General features: G+C 42.1%; 1 protein-coding gene across 4 annotated transcripts in view; it reads right to left on the bottom strand.

Annotated features, from left to right (window-relative positions):
* The window catches only part of SPIN1 (spindlin 1), a 255466-nt gene that overhangs the window by 167129 nt on the left and 67048 nt on the right, over positions 1-21289 (bottom strand). For all 4 annotated transcript variants that reach the window (XM_029618305.1, XM_029618329.1, XM_029618321.1 and 1 more), the window contains exon 2: positions 3967-4185. In XM_029618305.1, coding sequence (XP_029474165.1) covers positions 3967-4018 — 52 coding nt within the window. In that variant the 5' untranslated portion in view covers positions 4019-4185. The remainder of the gene's footprint in view (positions 1-3966; positions 4186-21289) is intronic.

The following is a 21289-nucleotide window of genomic DNA, read 5'->3' as shown; positions in this document are numbered from 1 at the left end:
AGTTGGTCCCACTGGCTTCAAAGATTCCACTGAAGGCATTTCGTGTTTAACAGAGCTCTGCAGCTGTCATGTGACCAAGGAGGGCTAAAACTGGTTCTTGCTGGATCTGGTCCCTCTTTAGGAGAGAGCCTTCACTAGGCCCCTTAGCACTGCAGCTCTATCCTCCAGTAGGAACATCCAAGCAGCTATGAACTGAACCCTCTGACCTGTGGTAAGACTAAACTTGGCAAAGTTGATCAGGAACACCAGGAATTGGAAAATGTAATAGCACTTTTGAAGAACTCTAAAACCCCAATGGGGGGTCAAGCCCATTACTAATCGGTTGTACAGGTAAAGGAATATGCAGACACAGATTTATCGAAGCTGTGTTGCTACCACCCTCAGGCACTTTATGAACATTCTGAGCCACCAAAAGGCTAAAGAGGAGCACCTTATACTGGCAATGCAATTTTTCACCACAAACTGGAGAAACTTCCTGTAAAATAGATGAATGGGAATGTGTGTACACACATCTATCAGACGCAAGGCACAATACCAATCCTTTATGTAAAAGGGAGAATTGGGTGGAGTGCATCTTTATTTTTCCTTGGATCAGTAGCTTGTTCAAACTTCATAAATTCAGGATAGATCTCAATCCTCCGCTTTTCTTGGGAATGATGAAATACAGAGAGCAAAATCCCCAATCACGCTCCAGAAAAAAAAAAAAAAAAAATACCAGCTTGATTGCCTCTTGCTAAAGGAGCAGCTCCACTTCCAGATGTACCTATGCAGGTTGAGACAGATCGGAGTTGAAAGAAACCATACTGGTTTGGATGTGCAGAGCAAAAAAAATGACCATAGCTGCAACAACTTGAACTGTAGTCCGGGCCCAAACATCAATAACAGTTTGAGTGAGTATTCATGATAGATATCTGGAACCTGCAAAAAAACAAGCCCATAAATCCACTTATTTTTGTATTTTTTTTTTTTTTGCAGTTTTTCAAAATTCATGAGAATCTACTGAGTCAGTGGTAAAAATGATAACAAGTTAGAAAAAGGGAAGCAGCAAGGCATCAAGAAATGTAGAATAAAAAAAACGTTTGAAAGAAAATGGGTGCATGTCCGGTGTAGTAGCTAAAATAGATTTAGGGACTCATGAGGCAGCACAAGTGTGTGAGACCTCCCATGCATGCTCAGTAAAGCTCTGAGTTAAGAGAGTGATTTGCTTGAGTGATGTCAGATGATCTCACTCCATGTGTCAGTTTTTTCAGCCTGATTGTCAGAGAAACAATTACTTTTTGTAAAACCCAGGATTTTTTCAGCAAAGTTCTGGGTTACAAATTGACAATTAAGTGCACAGAGTGCCAACCAGCGCAATTCCTATGACTAAGAAAATTCTAATTTCTCCTCGCCCCAAACAAACTTGAATAAATTGCAAAAAATCCCACCTAAGTTATTTTAAGCAGCTCTGTTTAGGATACTAGTTCTTTTCCCCCATAGTACAAGTGCTGGATGCAAGCATGAGCCCTTTGGTCAGGGAGCTCTAACCTTAAAGCATATTCCAGACTTTCACCACCACAGATGCCACTGTGGTCATCAAGCACAAAGATTCAACAGGAATGCCAACCTCAATATCATTTAGGCTGCATGTGCTAGAAAACATTTCCTCTTGCAACAACTTATTTCAGAAAGAGGGATATTTTCGTATTAAATAAAAAGAAAAAGGTGACTGGTCCCAAACACCACACTCTCTCTCAAAAGAAGATTACAAGAGAGAAAGGTGAGATGCCACTAAGAATTAAATATTAGGCTTCCCAAATAAGCTTGAGGCAGATATTTAGCACTACTTAGATGAGCAAGTCCCTACGTATCCAGCTAACAGTAAAAGCCGCGGGAGAGCTGGCGCTCCGAGGTGAGCGCCCACTCTCCTGGGCATGTAAACGGGTTTTTAAATGAGGGCACGCAGTAAAAGGAGGCGCTAGGGACACTAGCGCGTCCCTAGCTCCTCCTTTTTGACAGAAGCGGCGGCTGTCAGCAGGTTTGACAGCCGACGCTCAATTTTAACGGCGTCAGTTCTCGAACCCGCCGACAGCCACGGGTTCGGAAAACGGACACCGGCTAAATTGAGCGTCCGTCTTCCAACCCGCGGGCAGATTTAATTTTTTTTAATTTTACATTTTGGGGGGGGGGGGGGGGGGCGCCTCAGACTTAATCGCTATGATATTAAGTCGGAGGCGGCACATTTTGCTTGCTGTATCGTGCAGGAATAACTAATAGGCCCATCAACATGCATTTACATGTTGCAGGCGCTATTAGTTTCGGGGGGGGGGGGGAGGGGGATTGGCCGCGTGTTTTCAACACGCTATTACCCCTTACTGTACAAGGGGTAAAAATAGCGGGTCGAAAACATGCGGCCAATCTGGGGATAAAGATGTACTCGGCAGAGCCCACCATACTGTATCAGCCAGTCAGTGGCTATGTTGAGCGGCTGCCACTTAAGTATTTGGCTAAACAGATATCTTGGAGGCGGGCAATGGGAAGATAAGGGCAGGGGCTATTTATCCAGTTACCTTAACTGGATAAGAGCAGATATTAGGACTTACCTGGTTAAGTTAACTGAATAAGTTAGATCTGCTTATCATAACTGGATAAGCAGCCCTGCCCCTATCCTCCTATGACACCACCCCCAAGATATCTGGCTATCTACTTAGCCAGATAAATACTTATTGGGTTAAGTGGCAGCTGCTCAACGTAGTCAGATATTCAGTGGTTGCCACTTAGCCAAACAGGGATTTATCCAGCTCAGCAGTGCTAAATATCTGCCTCTCCAAGCTTATTTGGAAAGTCTAATATTTAATTCTTAGTAGCATCTCACCTTTTTCTTTAGTACGCTTCTTTCAAGAGAGAGTGGTGTTTGGGACTAGTCACTTTTTTGTTTTAATATGAAAATATCCCTCTAAAAATTCTCTTTCTGAAATACCCATAAGCTGCTTATAACTTATCCAGATCACTAGAACCTGTGTGTATATACAGCGGCACAGCCGTGCATCTGAAAGAGCCCTTTCTAAGTTAGCCAGATATATCTTTGAATACTGGGCCCCAAGTTTTTAAGCAGACTTGTGAAATGCCTATCAATCAAGATTTCAGTGCGCTCTACAACTTACTCAACATACACTGCCCTTTCCCCTGGCAGACAATAAGCAGCACATTCCCAGTACCTAGACCAGCGATTCCCAACTTTTTTTTTTTTTTTCTATCACAACACACCTGACATTGGGTTCCCTTTATCACCTTCCCCTTACCCCCGGGCATCAATTTCCTTTCCCTCACCCTTGGCATCACCACTTCTTTTATTGCCCTAACCCCTGGCAGCACCTTCCCTTCTCCTCACAAGATTGCCTCCAGCCAACAAGAAGTTGGGGGGGGGGGGGGGGGGGGGAACGACAGTGCCCCCTCCTCTGCCAGCTTGCCTTTGAAATGTGAACCACATAGATCCTGCAGTACTGCAAGATCCCTAGCTCCATGCAGTTTCTATTTCAGAGCCAAGTCAGAGGGGGATGCAGCAGTACAGAAGCTCCGCTCCCGGATTTCTTCTGCTTGACAGAGACCATCATGCACGTGAAAAGCAAGACATTGAGACTGTCACAGGCAGCTATAACCTACCCCCCCCCAACTCTTCTCTGTAGGTGGCGCAGATTTTCATGGCACTAGAATTAGGATCTCAGAGACAAACTGCATCTCAGCCTCCAACCGGTGTGAAGGAGAAGGAAGCATGTTAATATTGCTTTTGAATTACAAATAAAATTGACCAGAGACACAGAAGTTAAGAGGAACTTGCCCAAGGTGACAGTCAGTGGGCAGAAGGAGCCTGGCCTTCCTTTCCAGGACTTGTACTAACTTGCAGTTCAGTGCGATGTCCTTTAGGACATGACAACTTCTATTTTTTTTTTAAACTTCCTTTATGAAAAGCACAATGCAAGCCCTTACCTGCATCAGCTCTGGATCGCTGACCTGCTGTCTTCCCGAATGGGGTCTTCATTCATCTGTGTTTAAGTGAGCAGCAAAGCTGCCGAACTAGGGCGAAAATCCACACTCCAAGTTTTGTGATGATTCCTCAAAGCAGCACAGTAAGGAATCTTCTGCTTGTAAATCCACCATCCAAACAATATGCTGTTTCTGAGCCCGGCACAAAAGTATTAGATCAATCTGCAAAATAAATAAATAAAAATAAAAAACACACACCTTCACCATAAAAGTGTTAGGCAGGAAGGCAAATACAGTGTGTATTTTTCAGTGGCAAGCTTGTAAAATGGACACAGAATGAAAGCTCAAGCTACAAGCAATCACTAATACAGATATATACACAACAAAACCTAAAATTACCAGCAGCAGTTCTATCTGGATTTCTTAATATTAAATTGCTTGTTGTCTATAGTTTCAGAGTTAGCATTTAATTCAAGAAATTAAATGCTACCATGATCAATTCTTTGGTTGACTGATGAATTGGAAAAATTTTTGAAAAAAAAAAAAGTCTTTGTACAATGATCACTCAGCTTGCATTTGAGGGGTTTTTTTTTGTTTTTTTACACACCTAGCAGGTTCCTCCTGTAACTAGAGTTTAATAAAAACCAGGGCACCATGAGCCTTCAAATGCAACTACCTAGGGATTATTCTCTCCCACTCCTCTCCCCTCTTCAACATTCCTAGTTCTATCACCACAATAACAGTCCTCAGCTGGGGGGGGGCATCCCTCAGGGCTCCTTCCAAAACCCTGCAATCGTGGGATCTGAATCCAGCCACTAGATGTCCTTCTTGAGCAACAATGACTCCCCCCTCCCCCCATCAGGAGCTGTGAATGCTGCGTCCACATCATCACAAGCTCTGGCTGACCCAGGAAGCTGCAAACCTAAACTTAGAATGAATTGAAAACATTCTGCATGGGGATGCATGGCACATGCTATTTGAGCCAGCAGGTTTGTGAGACTGATATTTTAGGTTAGGGGGAAGTTCTAAGCATTTTAGTAAGCAATTTCCCTTATTTCCCTTATTTGATTTGTAGTCCCTACAAGAACTTCGGTATATAAAAATTAAAAATAAATAAATAAATAAATTTCTCTAATTATACAGTTTTGCCATGTTTTGCTTCCTTTTAGGACATGTTTATTTTTAATAAACTTTCCACACTAAAATTACAAAGTACGATAGTTTACAAGATTTATATTCATTTCTGTATGATATTGAAGTTACTTTTGTCACAACAACTGATCGACTGAGTAAAGTTATTCTTTGGCAGTGTGCAATACAAATTAATAAATCAAACAGTAATGTCATTTCTACTCATTTGACTACTCTTTAATGTACAAAACATTCAACTTTGTGCCAACTCCACTTTCTACAGAGGGCAAAAATAATTTTAAAGGTCAACAGCTTCATAGCCTGCCCTGGAATGACCATTAGACAAAGAGGTAAGATTCTTATAAGTAATTGAACAGCGCCTATACAGTAAAATGGATTGCGCTTCATGGACGCGGCTTGCATTTGCATGCCATTTAAATACAGTATCGAGCGGTATGTGATCCAGAGTGTGAGTGCGGCAAACGCGGGTGCGCCCGGCACTAACGCACCTCTTTCTACTGCACCTTACTGTATCGGCCTGCTTATTTGTTGTTTTCCCAGTAGGGAATGCATTGGTAGTGAACTGTTTTTATAAGTAGGGCTATTGTGCCTGGTAGTAGAGGACGTGTGTTGCTGTTATTGAGATAACCCCAGAATATCTTTTTTGTATGGTGTTATATGAGGAATGCTCTAGTTCTGCTTTATACCCATTACTGAGGATCGTTGGTGGGGTTAGCCTTGTGACTGTCATGTGTTCAGCGTGTCACGCATGTGAACTATCAGGTGTATCCAGACAGAAAAAAGGTTGAGAACCACTGCTTTAGAAATTAAGTCTTTGGACTAGTTTAATTTTAAACTACAGGTAATGTAGTTTGCTTAAATTTTAAAACACCAACTCTTCTGAAGAAAAGAAGGGAAAGACTTTTACTGGATGCTGCTTTCCAAATGGATACCTCAATGATCAGAATCTTATGAGCAATGAGTGGCTTATGAAAGTCAAACAAAACACGCTCCTACCAGCAAGACAGGAAAGTGCTTACCATAAACTGTTTTCTATAGATAACAGAATGAATTAGCCATACATGTAAGTGACCTCATCCAGTGGCACTGAATGGGCTCATCTCTCCAAGCCAATACAGCTTTGAACTCCGAGCACATAAGAGTTCCTATGCAACACTGCCTCATGAGCTTCTTCTTGTCTATATCAGAGCTATTTCTAGCTATGTAGTTAACGCTCCAGGGAGGTGGGCAGGTATTTCATAGCTGCTATCCAAGGAAACCATCATTTATGGTAAGCAAACAACTTTTCTGTTGATAAGCAGGTTGGGACACAGATTGGCTTTAATCACACGTGACTGAAAAAGTAATTGGGCTTCTAGGCATAGTTGTGGTGGGTGAGATGGACCTGGACTTAAAAGTCGATGGTAGCTGGGAGAAATGCAACCGGTATCTAGACTGCATGATTTTGAGAACCCAGAGGGGTCCTTGGTTATCTGATGCCATATTACTCAAAGTCTGGATTCTCCCCCCATCAATGGGAGGGGCAAGGATTGTTCGGAGGAATAAAAAGCTGGGCCCACGTTTGGGTTGGACCTATGAATAGTTTCAGGCTGAAAATGCACCCGCAGTCTAGGTCTGGCCGGAAGTGGCTGTTGAAGCTAGGCATAAAGAGGTGGCAGATGGTACTGACGTAAAGAGAGGTAGGGTCGTTTGTGGAAATATGGTTGCTTATACATGAAGGAGCATCTCAAAGTCGAGGGCTGTTTGGTACCAGTCAAGAGAGATTGCACTGTTACATTCTGATCTTTAACCCAAGTGACCACATCTGAGTTTTTCGCCAAAGAGGTTGTCACTTAAACAAAGGAAGTCTGCTAACTTCTCATGGACATCTTGATGTATGGCATAGCTTAGAGGGAGCAGCATACACGAAGAAGCAATTAAAGCTGAGAAGGAACATGAAACTGAGTTGAATGAATCATGCACAGATCGGAGGTGGCGACTAATACCTTCTTCCGCATCCAAAAGTAGATAGAGATAAATAACTACCATCTTCCGTAGGCTGTAGAAAAGGTTTTAGTTTCTGGATGCAGTCTAAGATATTGCACCATACAGAACTAGTGGACAGAAATGTGAGTAGTAAGCACAGAACTTTGAAAAGCTTCCTTACCAAAGTTAAGTTATCTATGATCTTTCCCTGGAAACAAGTTTGAGTGAATTATTGTCTTTTTTTGCTTTTTCTATAGCAGATTAGACTACTACAGACTGGTGTGGCAGCTGGACACTGCAAATCCCAAAGATTTCTAACTATTTCAGGTCAAGGTTACTAGCCATAGAATGCCTGAAGTAGGAATTTCCTACATCCTCATTTGTAATATAATCAAGGCTGCTGTGGCCTGGAAGGCCCACTAGTTCTGATGGGGTGCCTAGAATTTGAACACCTAGCAATCCTGAGAGGGGACTATGTCTTTATAGACACGATGCCAAGCAACGTTCCCATATGAAGTCCTCTGGGGGTGAAGGGTGGTGGGGAGGATCCAGAAGTGGGTCAGAAGTTATACTTGTAGAGTTTTCTACTGAACCTACTGGATTAACCCCACTTATGCAGGACTCCAATGATGCACAGAGTGAACGAGGAAGTTGTTCTGGTTGCCCTTGAATCCTGTTCGGTTACCTCCAACAGTCTAAGATTAGCTACTAGACAGTGCAATGAACCCCAACATCTGGCCAAGTGACTGTGTTAGTTAACTAGCATGAATGGTAAAACATCCTTTTCAGAAACTAGGTTAGGTTCCTGCATCTGAATATGTGGTTTACTGGAGGCAAATGGAACTATGGAACATACTATATCCAGTACTTCCAAACGAAGACCCTCTGACTACATCCTTGCCGGAGGGAAGATTCATGTTACTGGAGTGAGCAGAGGTAACATTTTGCCTTCCGCCATTGATCTAGATGGGCTGCAAAAAGTTGTGTTAGAGCAGCCCAATGGGCCAGGTGGTGGGCCTGATGCATCAATAGCTTGAATTGAATGGAATGCCTGGATGCTTTGGAAGAATGTTTTTGAAGGATCTTTGGCAAGCAGCAATGAAGTAGCAGTGCAGATAGTGGATGTTGCAAGCATCAGCTGCATCAGGATTGCGCTGTGTTCTTGCACTTATAGAGGACTGGATGCACCATGTGGCCAGTGCATGGAAGTTTCAAGGTGCATCAATGAAGTGTAGGTTGTGTGTATGGTGGGCTTTGGTGCCTCATGCATTGAGTTTACCAGAGTATAGATTGAGTGGCTTTTGTGCATCAGGTGCACCAACAATAGTTGCTTTGACTATGCTGATGCACCACGTTTGGAGAGCTTATGCAGGGTTTTTTTTGTATACACACTATCTTTATTGAGCTTTACAAATTATAACAAAGTAAAACTTTGTAATGGAAATTGAGAGAATGAATTAAGAAGTTTAATACAAATTAAAAAAAAAAAAAAAAAAAAAAGAGAGACTTGTAACAAATCTAGAAATGCAATGTGAGACACCCTGTTTTACACCATGGCCCATCAATTCTATAAATTGATAGCAGGAACTGTCACTCTAGCATTCAAAAATTACTGCAACTGCTCTGGACTAAAAAAAAATATAAGTATTATCTCGCAACTTAAATTATACATTTACAAGGATATCATAACAAGAAACTTGCACCTAAGGGGGTAACTTCAGGACGCATATCTAAAAAAGCTTTACGACGCAATTGAGTAACTCTGGCAAGGTCTGGATAGACTGACTATGCCACCCAGAAAAGGAACATTTATTGACGCAGGTTTTTGATGGTTCCAATGACTAATTTGTGGCTGACATTACTCGATCTCATGACACTGGCTTAAGCCGATGGAGGGGGGTTGGAATCTGAGGAGCTCCTACTCAACTGTACTGTGGGAAAAGAATCTGATGCGACTCCAAAGATTTACACAGCTCCTCAATCCACAGTCGTTTTTGAATTCGCTCACCATTGATTTTTTTCTTCTGGCATGACCTGTGAAAGTTTTTCCTAAAAAGCACAGAAAAGTGCTTTTTTGGCTGCTGCAGGGGTAGAGACACAACTTGAAAAAAAATATGACAAAGAATGATCAAACTCAATAGTTTAAAAAAAAAAAGACAGAACTCTTGCACATGCTCAGTAGATCTCAAAGCTCTAATTTAGAGACGAGTCCATTCAGGGCGGCCGAATGATTCACCCACATATAATGGCTAATTCAGTCTGCTTATCTATGGAAAAATAAAAGTAAAGTAACAGGTTAGGATGAAGGGAGAACAAAAGTCTACCACGCATAACCTCCCATTGCCTCTGGCAACTCCTTTAATAATCCATGAGAAAGCAAATAAATATGGTCATAGCAGGCTGCTCTCAATGAAAGTTTTCTATATGGTATCTCCTTGGATCTAAATAAAGAATCTTTGTCCTATAAAAAAAACCCCTCAAACTGCTTAAACTTGCAATCCAGACAAGATTTCTTCTGGGAGCTTTTTCTACAAGTTTACTACTGTTAATAAAACAAATTTCCTTACTGCACAGATAATGAAACATCTCAAATCTTAGAGCAGAGCTTTCCAAACTTTTCATGTTGGTGACACACTTTTTAGACAAACATAATTTCACGACACGGTAATTCAGTCTACTAGTAAACCAGAGGTTAAAGGTTAAACGAACGAAACATATTTCGACAATTTATGTATGTTTCCTTAAATATATACATAAATAAAATGTTTCACGACACAACCTCTCTCATGAAAACCTTAAATTTATATTAAAAATATATATTCCAAGATTCATGTTATTGTTATAATTTATGAGAAACAATAATAAAACAAATTGTCTGTCCCCCACACACGCATCTCTCTCCTCCCCCCAGCACATGTCTGGCCCCCACACACTCATATCTCTCCCCCTCAAGCACATGTCGTCCCCCCAGCACGTTTGCCCCCCACTCACTCATCTCTCTCCCCCCAGCACATGTCTGGCCCCCACACTCATGTACCTCTTCTTTTTGATTGTTGCCAGTTAAGTGCTTCACTCCCTTCCATGATCACCAGACACTGCTGCTTGCAGTCAGTACTCCTCATGGCCAGGCCTCATCAGCAGCAGCAGCCAATGCAAGGATGGCTGGGCTCGTTCCACCCACCAAGCCCCCCAAAAAACCGCGATTGACAGCAAAAATCACCCAATAATAAGCAACCCATAAAGTGAAAAAAAAGTGAATCTCTAGAAAAAAAAAAAAAGCCCAAACTCGCATCAGAGTTGACCAGGCTTGCGCGACACACCTGCACACTGCAGGCGACACACTAACGTGTCCCGACACACAGTTTGGAAAGCTCTGTCTTAGAGGGTATCACTTGTTACATTAGTTTCTTTTCATTAGTACCCCTTGTCTGATCCTCAAGTATTTGTATAATGTACTTATGATTGTTCACCTTTAAAAAACTGCTTTGTACTGCATCACTCATAGGGAAAAGATCTCAAGTTTGAACACCAAGCCCATAAAGCAATACCTTCTCTTTCTCCCAGGTTACCACAGAGTCAAAATTATTTTACCTTTCCATCCATCTCTTACCAATCTCAGTAACAAAATCATCTTTTTAAATGATACAGGATCACAGTTACTGCATGCATTTGATTGTTACCAAAATATGCACTTATGTTCAATCACTGGTCAAAAATTCAAAACCTTCCCACCTTTATTTCCAAAAAAATTTCTAATTATTTTTCTTAGTAATTGATAAAACACTTTAGTGCAGACCTGGGCAAGGGGCGGCCCGTGGGCTGAATCCGGCCCGCCCACTGCTGAGAGCAGACGGGGAATGAGGCACGCTGCCTTCCCTTGCAGAGGGAAGGCAGCAGTTCATTCTCCGCTCCCTCGCTCCCCGATTGGCCGGCCAATCGGGGAGCGAGGGAGCGGAGAATGAACTGCTGCCGGCCAATCGGGGAGCGAGGGAGCGGAGAATGAACTGCTGCCGGCCAATCGGGGAGCGAGGGAGCGGAGAATGAACTTTTTTTTTTTTTTTTTTTTTTTTTTTTTTTACAGCGTCCGGTGGGGGGAGGGAGTGACTCGAGCGAAGGCACGCTGCCCGATTGGCCGGTGCTGGGCGCCTTGCCCAGCACCGGCCAATCGGGCAGCGTGCCTTCGCTCGAGTTTCTTTCCTACATACCGGTATGTCACAGTTCCGCCTTTCGTGGTCTTTTTTCAGGGGTCCCCAACCACCGGTCCGCGGGAGTTTTCTGCCGGTCCGCGGTCTCCCGGTCTCTTCCGCTGCCGTTGCCGCTGGGCTGTCAGCACGTTCAAGCCCAGTGGTAACGGCAGCGGTGTTAGAAGTGTGGCACCCGCGGCTGGCCTTTTCTTCTTCCCGCGCCTGCACCCCCCCTCCCGTGACCCGGAACAGGAAGTGATACACGGAGCGGTGCGCGGGAAGGAGAAAGAGCCGTGCCGCATCGGCTGCAGCGTCGGTCCCCGAGCAATTAAAGCAGCCGGTAATCGAGAAAGGAGTCAGCAGCATGAACCTCCCGCGGCCGATGGGATTCTTCTTTCTTGGCCTGCAGGGGCTGCTGCAGCTCCCATTTGTGCTCGGGGGGGGGGGGGGGGGGGGAGAGGAAGTGAGTAAGAGAGAGTGAGAAGCAGCCAGCCTGCGTGTGATTGAGAGCATGTGTATGAGTGAGAGAAACTGGTCAGAGAGCTGATATGTGTGTGTGTGTGTGTGTGTGTGTGTGTGTGTGTGTGTGTGTGTGTGTGTGTGTGTGTGTGTGTGTGTGAGAGACAATGAAAGTGATTGCTCAGGGAGATGACTGATGTGTATGTGAGAGTGTGAGACATTAGTCAGGGAGGTGACTGATGTGTGTGAGAGAAAAAGCATGGAAGTGAGAAGTCTGGGTATGTGGGAAAGCATGAGCGTAAGAAGCCTGGAGTTGTGGGAGTGAGAAACCTGGGTGAGTGTGCATGCATGAGAGAGAGAGACTGCTTGGTAAGGAGACTGTGTGTGTGAGAGAAAAAGACTGGTGTGTGTGAATGTGAGAGAATGTGATTCAGGGAATGAGAAGCCTGTGCACGTGGAGAGTGAGCATGGAAATTAGAGAGACTGGTGTGTGTGTAACAGAGAGAAAGTGATTATGGGAATGAGAAGCCTGTGCATGTGAAGAGTGAGAAACCTGTGTGTGTGTGTGTGTGTGTGTGTATGGTATGAGAGAAACTGTTCAGGAAGGTGACTGGTGTGTGTGTGCCAAAGACTGTTTGGGAGATGATTGGTGTGTGAGAGACAGAAACTGGTCATGGGGGCATGACTGGTATGGTGTGTGTGTGTGAGAGACATGGGCACTAAGGAAGAGGACCATAAGTATAGAGCTTAGCTTCTACTGCTGCTTCTGGTGTGTGCCACGGCCTGCAGGGAAGGGGAGTAGGAGAGCTGCTGGAGGGGGTAAGTAAAGGTGGCTTTAAGTTTATTTTTCTTGACTGCCATTTTAATTGTGTGATGTCTGCTTTTTTGAATTATTTTATTGGTGTTTGGAGAATGTTTAATAGTTTTTATGAGTTTTTAATTGTTGGATGTTATTCTGTTCATAGCTGTTTTGAAACATTTATTCTGCTTATTAGTATAGTTTTACAATTATTTCTGTGTGGGGATCTATAGTGCTTGCTAGTTCTGTTTTCCTAATAAGAGGTGTATTGGTTTTTGGGACCTGATTTAATATTTGTAGTGTTGCCTTTTCATAGATAGGGTTGCTCCTGTTTGAGTGTATTCCATAATACAGGTGTAACTGTGTGCGGATTAGTTTATGTGCATTACTACAGATCCTGGGAGTATGTTAGGTCGGTTCTGTGTCTGTTACCGAGATGAGATATTTTGCTAGCATGTAAGCGTTTGTATCGGTCTTATTTGTTGTGTTTTCTCAGAGGACATGCATTGGTGGTAAACTGCTGTCTTTTCATAAGTAAGGCTATTGAGAACTGAGTTAATTATATTAGTCCGGCCCTCTAAAACCATCCCAATTTCTCATGCGGCCCCATGGGAAAATTAATTGCCCACCCCTGCTTTAGTGTAATAAATCTGAAGATTAGACTCACCAAATTTGCCAATGACAGAATTTCGCTTATGAGCGAAACCAGCAATTGATAAAGTATGCATTTATGTTGAAACAAATGCATGCTCAGTTCTGAAGTCTTTTCCTCCTTTGCATAGTTAAATTCAGCAACTTGGGAATTTAACAAAAACAACATGTGGTGAAGATATCTTTTTTGTTTTCATGTACCACATTGGGCATCACTTGCCTATACAGGTTTGAGTATAACATTAAAATTACCAAGAAAAAACAAAAACAAAACACTGGAAACAAGAGGTACCTAGCTCTGAGAGCTGGGTCCTTGTCGGCACTCACTGATGTCACACATCTGAAATGGTTGATTCATGCCCGCTTGTCAACTGAGAAATTTAGAAAATCTTGCCTTAAAAACAGTGCTGTTTAAAAAATAAAATAAAAAGTCTGAAACCAGAACGGCATAAACCTTGGCAATACAGTCCCGGTTCCTTTAGCAACAATTAGAGAAGGCAGAAAAAGGAGAACTTGTGTTCTGCAGCACCTAAGAAATGAAATTTTCCACTTTACGGCTAGAGTCTGTTTTCATGAAAAGGAAATAAAAACTGGGCCATAACACTCTTTAAGGAGACTAGAAAGATAATTTAAAATGCTACTCTTTTGAAAAGAGCTATTCTAACACCTGCAAGCCAGTGCATTGTTTGCTATCCTTTAATATTTTATGTCTAACAGCATGAACAGGCTTCTCTTGTGTATGGGACCACACTGGCATGAGCAGGATAGTCGAGAATATTTACTAAGCTTACGGATACTGTAATATCAATATCAAAAATTATACAGAAGAATTAGTCATCACAAAAAGGAAAGAAAACCCTCCAAAAACCTGAATATCTACTTTTCTCCCTCCTCCTAGTACATAGAAACAAACTAGCAGGTTAAACAGCCGTACATATCTAAGGAAAATAACATGTAAACTGTAGTCTGGGTGCATTTCCTGATCACTTGAAGCAAGTTACAAGAGCAAGGGCTCCATCAGGAAAAGATATCGAGGCAGATTAAGGAACCAGTTCAGAGAGTGAAGTTTATTCAGTGGGTTGTAAGGGGACTGCAGGGCAGATCTCTTTCCCACCATACATACCTTCCACACAGGAACAATACTAGCCGTGGTTACCTTTCTAATATTCAGAGGATAGCCTACAACATAAGTGGCACTAATTGCAGGAGGGTGATTTTTACTTACTAAAAGCAGCAGGTCAGTGCTTCAATCCATTCTAAGCTACATTTCAGATTTAAGTAGAATGGTAGGTTAAAAAACAAAAAAGGTAAACAAAAAAAAAAAAAAAAGCACCACTGTCACCTTTGGAAGTCTGCTTAAAATGGTGTACTCGTTACTTTTTATTTTTATGAATTCAAGAGTATTCTTTTCATTTGGTTCTGCACAGAGATGTGTGTTTCAATTTTTCCAAGCTTCCTTCCAAATTGGGGGTATATAAAGCACACACTGCTGTGCAGACACTAGAAATTCATGAGGCCATCATACTTGTAGGAAAAGAATCGTTTGAGTTGTTACTAACATTCCATTTGCTTTTTCTTTTCTTTTTTATCTGAAGCTGGATCAACGTGAAATGTTCACAAGCTTTGTGTCATGACATTGCCTAGCAACAGTCAAATCCAACAACACGTGAAAGAAAAAAAAATACACACATCCCGTTCCTGTCTCTGGCTATCCTGGTGTGCAGTAAATGATTCATGTTTGAGCAAGTATGTCATGTAAGTTTCTTGTTAACTAGTTCGCAACTCAACCTGTGAGCATGGCCAGTGCATTAATCTAAAATATCGATAAGTACATCAGGAACCTCCTCCCTCAGAGGAGACAAGGCTGAAAACGCCAAGCTCTCAAAGTTTGGAGCCTGGCATCTGACAAGATGTAGGAGGGGGCCCATGCCAGAGAGAAGCAGGATGGGTGTCAGTGGCAGAAACCAAAAGGAAGGGGAGAGAGACGCAGTGGGCAGGATTATACCTAGAGAGAAAGGAAGGGAGAAGTGTTTGGAAACAGTGTGGAGTGGGAAGGAGGGAAGAGTGCAGGAAATAGTAAAAGAAAAATGAAAGACAAAATAAGCAAAAAAAAAAAAAGTTCAGTAAAAGCCTTCCCCCATTTTCACTAGCATCTAAGTTTTCTAAATATTGTTCTACCCTTTGAAGGGTATATGTAATTTAAAGCGAATGAAACTATGGCCCTAATTAAAAGGGGGATATATTTCATCTGCTTGTCCACCAACCCAGCACAGAGGGGAAAAAAAAAAATTAGGATTTAAGATGGCCACGGTATAACACCCTAGATGGAAATAGCAGAACCAAGAGACATACAATCACACGCTGCCTTCTTGTAAGGCATGCCCTAATGTCACTGTTTGGGAGTCCCATCATTTTTCAACATCTATCCTATTTTCACAATTTTGTTTGCTTCCCCTTCATTGTGAGACCAGCTCAAGAAGCCTCATTCTCTCCTCTATGCTTTTATTCCATACCCTTTCCCCTGTCTGTCCTGGTGCTATCTGGATTCTCTCTTACACTACCATACACAGTCTATATTTACAAACACCATCTTTCCTCAGTTTCTCTTTCAAAACTTCTATACCCCTCATTTAGTCTACTGGCACAAATTCACAACAGACCACAGCCATATCATCACAGACTAATTCTTTTATTGTGAAGTTCTTTAGGTACTGGGCTATAAAAATGAGAAAGGAAAAATGAGGAAATAAATGCAGATAAAAAATAATAAATACTAACTTTGAAAAACAAAGCACCTTACAGTTAAAAAGTTTCCTTGCAGCCACTAATGGAAACACCACTTTAAACTAAATACTTTCATTCTGTCTTACCCATTTGCAAACTTACTACAACACTTAGCCTCTCCTGTTCCATCTTTTTATCATCAGTATGTCACTAACATGAGGTTCTCTACATTAGATACCTTTCACCATCCAGGTATCCTTTGTTTTTGTTTGACTCATTTTGTATTAATTTGTATGTCTTGTTTTTATAATTTTTATTCAGGCCGATACAGTAAAATTTAAATAAATTACTGTATCGCCCGCTCTCCTGTGCGTGCGATACAGTAATTTAATTTATTTAAATTAGGACCGGCGGTAAAAAGAGGTGCTAGGGACATTAGCACGTCCCTAGCACCTCTTTTCGGACAGGAGCAGCGGCTGTCAGCGGGTTTGACAGCCGACGCTCAATTTTGCCGGTGTCTGTTCTCGAGCCCGCTGACAGCCACGGGTTCGGAAACCGGACGCCGGCAAAACTGAGCGTCCGGTTTTCAACCCGCGAGCCACGGGCCTATTTCAAATTTTTTCTTTTTTTTTTTTTTTTTAACTTTCGGGACCTCCGACTTAATATCGCCATGATATTAAGTCAGAGGGTGCACAGAAAAGCAGTTTTTACTGCTTTTCTGTGCACTTTCCCGGTGCCGGCAGAAATTAGCATTTGCATGTTGCGGGCGCTATTAGGTTCGGGGGGGGGGGGGGGGTTTGGACGCGCTATTACTCCTTACTGAATAAGGGGTAAATCTAGTGCGTTCAAACAGTGCGCTCCGCCGGAGCACACTGTACTGTAGCGGCCTGAATGTTAGAATATAAGAACATAAGTTGCCGTATTGGGTCAGACTGAGGGTCCATCAAGCACAGCATCCTGTTTCCAACAGTGGCCAATCCAGGCTACAAGTACCTGACAAGTACCAAACATTAAACAGATCTTTTACTACTAATGCCTGCATTAGCAGTAGCTATTCCATGTCAACTTGATTAATAGCAGTTGTTTTAATGTTATCACTTGTATACAAGCCTGTAACCCACCCCAAACCTTTCGGAGGGTGCGGGATATAAGTTCTAAATAAACTTTTGTCAATCTATCAATACTATGCTTGGCATTTTAAATTCCATGCATCTAGTACTATAGTTTCAAAAGCTAGACATCGAAAAGCTTTTAATAAATTAGGTGGAACAAAACACACAACTTTTAGGGTTGGCATATATATCCTCAGGATTTACTCCCAATATTAACTGTCCACTCTGAGGTGCCAAGCACTGGCTTGTAAATTCTTTACAGATGAGGTATGAACCAGCCCCTGAAGGTCTGCTTTGGCTGTCTTGACAGCAATTAGGTTAGGAATAAGCTGCTTAAAGGGACACTCTTGATTCAAAAGCTTTAAATAGAGGAAGATCTGGTCACATTACTTGAGCAATAATGAATTTTCCCCACCTTGCTCTCTTGCTCCAAATTCAAATACAAGTGCTATATTCCTCCATTTGGGAACAGCTTCTCCAAATGACTGTGCTATAAATACTTCGTTTCCTAGAATGTGTGCCGGAGACTCAAAAAACATGGCAAAATTACATTTGCTTTTTAATGTTCTACCTTTAAAATTACTTCATGAATAAAGTTTTAAAAATCTCCCAGAAACGCAATGCGACAGAAGTAGAAAATTCTTGGCCTCCAGTTCACCCAAAATTTGATGCCTGCTACTAGCTTGGCCCTAAAGGAGAAGATGCCACTGTGGACTGGGACTGCTCCTTGCCCCTCACAGAAGAGACTGTAGGGAGGAGGAATGGAGACCCAAAGACTAAATTTTTTTTTTTACAAAAAACTTAAACAAAAACAAAATATAACTTGGGACCTTCATTTTCGGTTTTTATTGTTATTTTTCCTGGGAATTTCAGAAATTATGAAAAGAACAAAAACTGGAGAAAGTCAGTTGAAGAAAATTATTTTTTGCAGATAAATTGTTTATTTTGGTGGACAGAAGCCAGGACAATAAAATATTAAGTAGACTCTCCCACCTATCCACATCTCTACCCCCATACCCTGCCTAGCAAGTCCCTTTCCTCCACCCCCACCCTACCCCACACCCCTGCACTGTGACAGCATTCACATCCTTACTGGAGGTGGCTTCAGGCCTTTCCTCTCTCCTTCAGCAACACGCTTACTGAGGATCCTGTGCTCTGCAACACTGCACTTCTGCATGGTCAAGAAGCTTGTCAGGGAGTCTGCTTCAAACGTATTCATGGCACCAGACAGCAGGAACTTTGGCTGCTTGGGGGACTTGAAACATTATGGGAGACACTGGAGGGTGAGAGCTTTCTATGGTGGGAGGTGGGACTTAAAATAGCACACACTTTAGCCCACACTGGCATCCAGCAGTGGCTGGAGGCCTTGAACGCCTAAACAGGGTGAATATTGGTTTAAACCACCACCTTTTGAAAAATCCAGGAATGTACGGGTTAAAAAAAAAAAATCAGTTTAAACTGAACGTGAACCCTAACTATAACCATAGATAAAGCCCATATGGCTCAGTCTGCCCATCCACACCACTTGCTTAGCTTTACCATCTCTTCCTCTACTTCAGAGGTTCTCTCTGCTTATCCCATCTTTTCTTGAACTAATAGTATTCCCACCTCTACCACCACTGCTGGGAGGCCATTCCACTACTCTTTCCAGAAAGAAATATTTCATATTTGATTGCTTGATTTTATTCCCTTTCACTCAGTTAGAGCCATGCTTTGGTCTATCATCTAAAAAATAAATAAGAGTGGCAGCAAAAAACCTAGAAAATGAAATATTTTTTTGTGTGGGGTGTATGTTTAAGTACATAGATTCGGGTGGAACTACATGCGACTCAAAAACCAAATATGAGATCAATATGTTGAATGAGTCAAAAAATTACAAACCCATAAATTAGTTTGTTACAGCTTCATAGAAAAATACAAAATATAAAACACATGCACTCCATAAACAAGTTTTCAAGGATAATTTACAACATCAAAAACTGATGTCATAAGCCGAACAATTTATAAGATACAATTATTGCATCATGTTATTTCCAATTGGCTAACACTAATAAATGCTACACAATATACAGCTGATCTGGATCAGACAGACATCCAAGTTTGCTATCCAGGCAGATAAACTTTCTTTCCAATCAGTCCTCAAGACAAAGATTCTTTAAGTTTGAAATTATTTATTGTACAGGTAGATTCTACTTACAATTGTTGCAACTCAAACTTAAGTCCCAAGGCAAAGATCTTTGGTAACTGGAGACAGGGTAGCAGGAGGGGGGGGGGGGGAAGGAAGGTCTCTTGAGTGGCAGGAGTTAGGGAGCTTGAGGGGTATGAGGTTGATTTAGTCTTCAGAAGAAGGCTAAAAAAAAGAAGGTAAAAACTATTGTTTCAGGAAGTTTTACAGAGCACTGTTAGCTCTGAAGCCTGCATGGGCAAGACTGGCTCTCGCCGAGAGCTGCTAAGGGAAAACCTCCACAAGCTGGGGCAGGGGGGCAAGGTCCAATGGCAGCGAGCCTAAGAACCATGGTTCACAGGTGGAACATGAAAGACAGTCCCTTGAGCCTATAAAGCACCTAGGAAGACAAGTTAGATTGAGGGGCATTCGAGCTCTTCCGATAGTGAGAGAAAGTGGAGGGAGGAGAGTTTCTCTTAAGGGCAAAGGCTCTTCTTAAAGGCAAGGCTCAAAGACTTATCATGGGTTTCAAAAAGTGTTTCAGTATCAAGAATCCTCAGAATGGAGGGACTGCACTAAACATTGTTAAACTACAGTATATACAGATACAAACATGTACCCACTGCTGGGGACAGAACAGCACTTGCATCTCTCAAATGTACATTCACATTTTTTTATTCTTCAAAGACTAATCTTTTATTCACATTCTCTCACTTGTAAATTAACTTATGCCTTGAAAGCTTTCTTCATACAATTATGTGTGATGTTCCCATTCCCTACAAGGGACCCTCGTTTCACCCACTTGGGCTTCCTCAGGAGGAACGTATGTATCTGTGATATCAAAACAAATATTGTGTTAACCACTAACTACCAAATTCCTATTTCTAACTCAACTTATGGATATAATTATCTATGGCTGCTTTAGCTAAATGTGGAATTATAATCTTGCAGACAAACCCGGATACCAATCCATTAGGCTCCTATGACTTAAACTTCTATGAAGCTATTGGAAAACAGAGTTAATCACTTTATAAATGATACAACGAAAAATAATAATGTTCCAAACACCAAAAAATTCAACCGCCTGAAACTGCAATCACTATGAAAAACTTGCCACCATCAACCTACCAAAGATGCCATCATTCAGGGATTCCAGTGTTACGAAACACACTCCAACCCATCATGCAGTTATACTCAACCCCTCCAATCGAAATCAAGCCGTCGTCACAAGTGACATTCACAGCGACAATGTCATGGCCAACGTGCAACTCACTCTAAAAATATCCAATCACAGTGAATTCCCATCAGTAAAGCATCAACAACACAAACAGAAGAAGTTGCTGCCATGCGCAGTGCACAACCCACCCCAAAAGGCATCCAATGACAAAAAAATCCCCAAACATCAACACCACACACAAACAGAAAAGGACTCGCACTGAAAATGACAACTTGCACAGAACAAAATCACACTTCATCACCCACAAACACCATACATTCAAACCCCAATCGATCGCAAATCACACACAAAGTAGCTCCCAATCAAACCCTTGGTACGGATTCAGACGTATCCAACCATATAAATCCTCATCTCATGAAACCTATTCATACCTACATCAATGAAATAGATACCAAAAACACATCTCCATCAAGTATCTAATGCTGTTAACATTGCAAAAGAATATATAACCTAAACACTACTAATCCATAAATTGTTTTCACATAAATGCTCCCACACAGTAAAAAGCCTCTGAGCAGTGCCTAGCCTACTAAGGCAGCTCAACCCACCAGGTTGCCTACGTCCCTTGACCTCCATGGAGCAGGATGAAAGTCTGAATGGCACGCCGAGCTCTGAGACCAGGTGGGAGAAGGAAGCCCGGCACAATAAAACCTCCCGCTAAGTTTAAGTATAAATAGACTTTTTTTTTTTTAACCTAGCTGAGCACAGAGACCATCTCTGGCTGCAGGGGAGAGAGCAATTGCTGTCACTGCAGAACTCTTTCTGCACCCACTGCCTTTCAGTTGCTCAAGCAGCTAAGTCCATGCTGGCAAAACCAGCTTCAGAACCAAGTACACTTCTGAGGTATCACAGAAATCACCTCAGGAATTCTCAAATGGG

This window comes from Rhinatrema bivittatum, chromosome 1 (assembly GCF_901001135.1).
Source record: "Rhinatrema bivittatum chromosome 1, aRhiBiv1.1, whole genome shotgun sequence".
NCBI classification, from domain to species: Eukaryota; Metazoa; Chordata; class Amphibia; order Gymnophiona; family Rhinatrematidae; genus Rhinatrema; species Rhinatrema bivittatum.
This window is presented reverse-complemented; position numbering and strand designations above follow the sequence as displayed.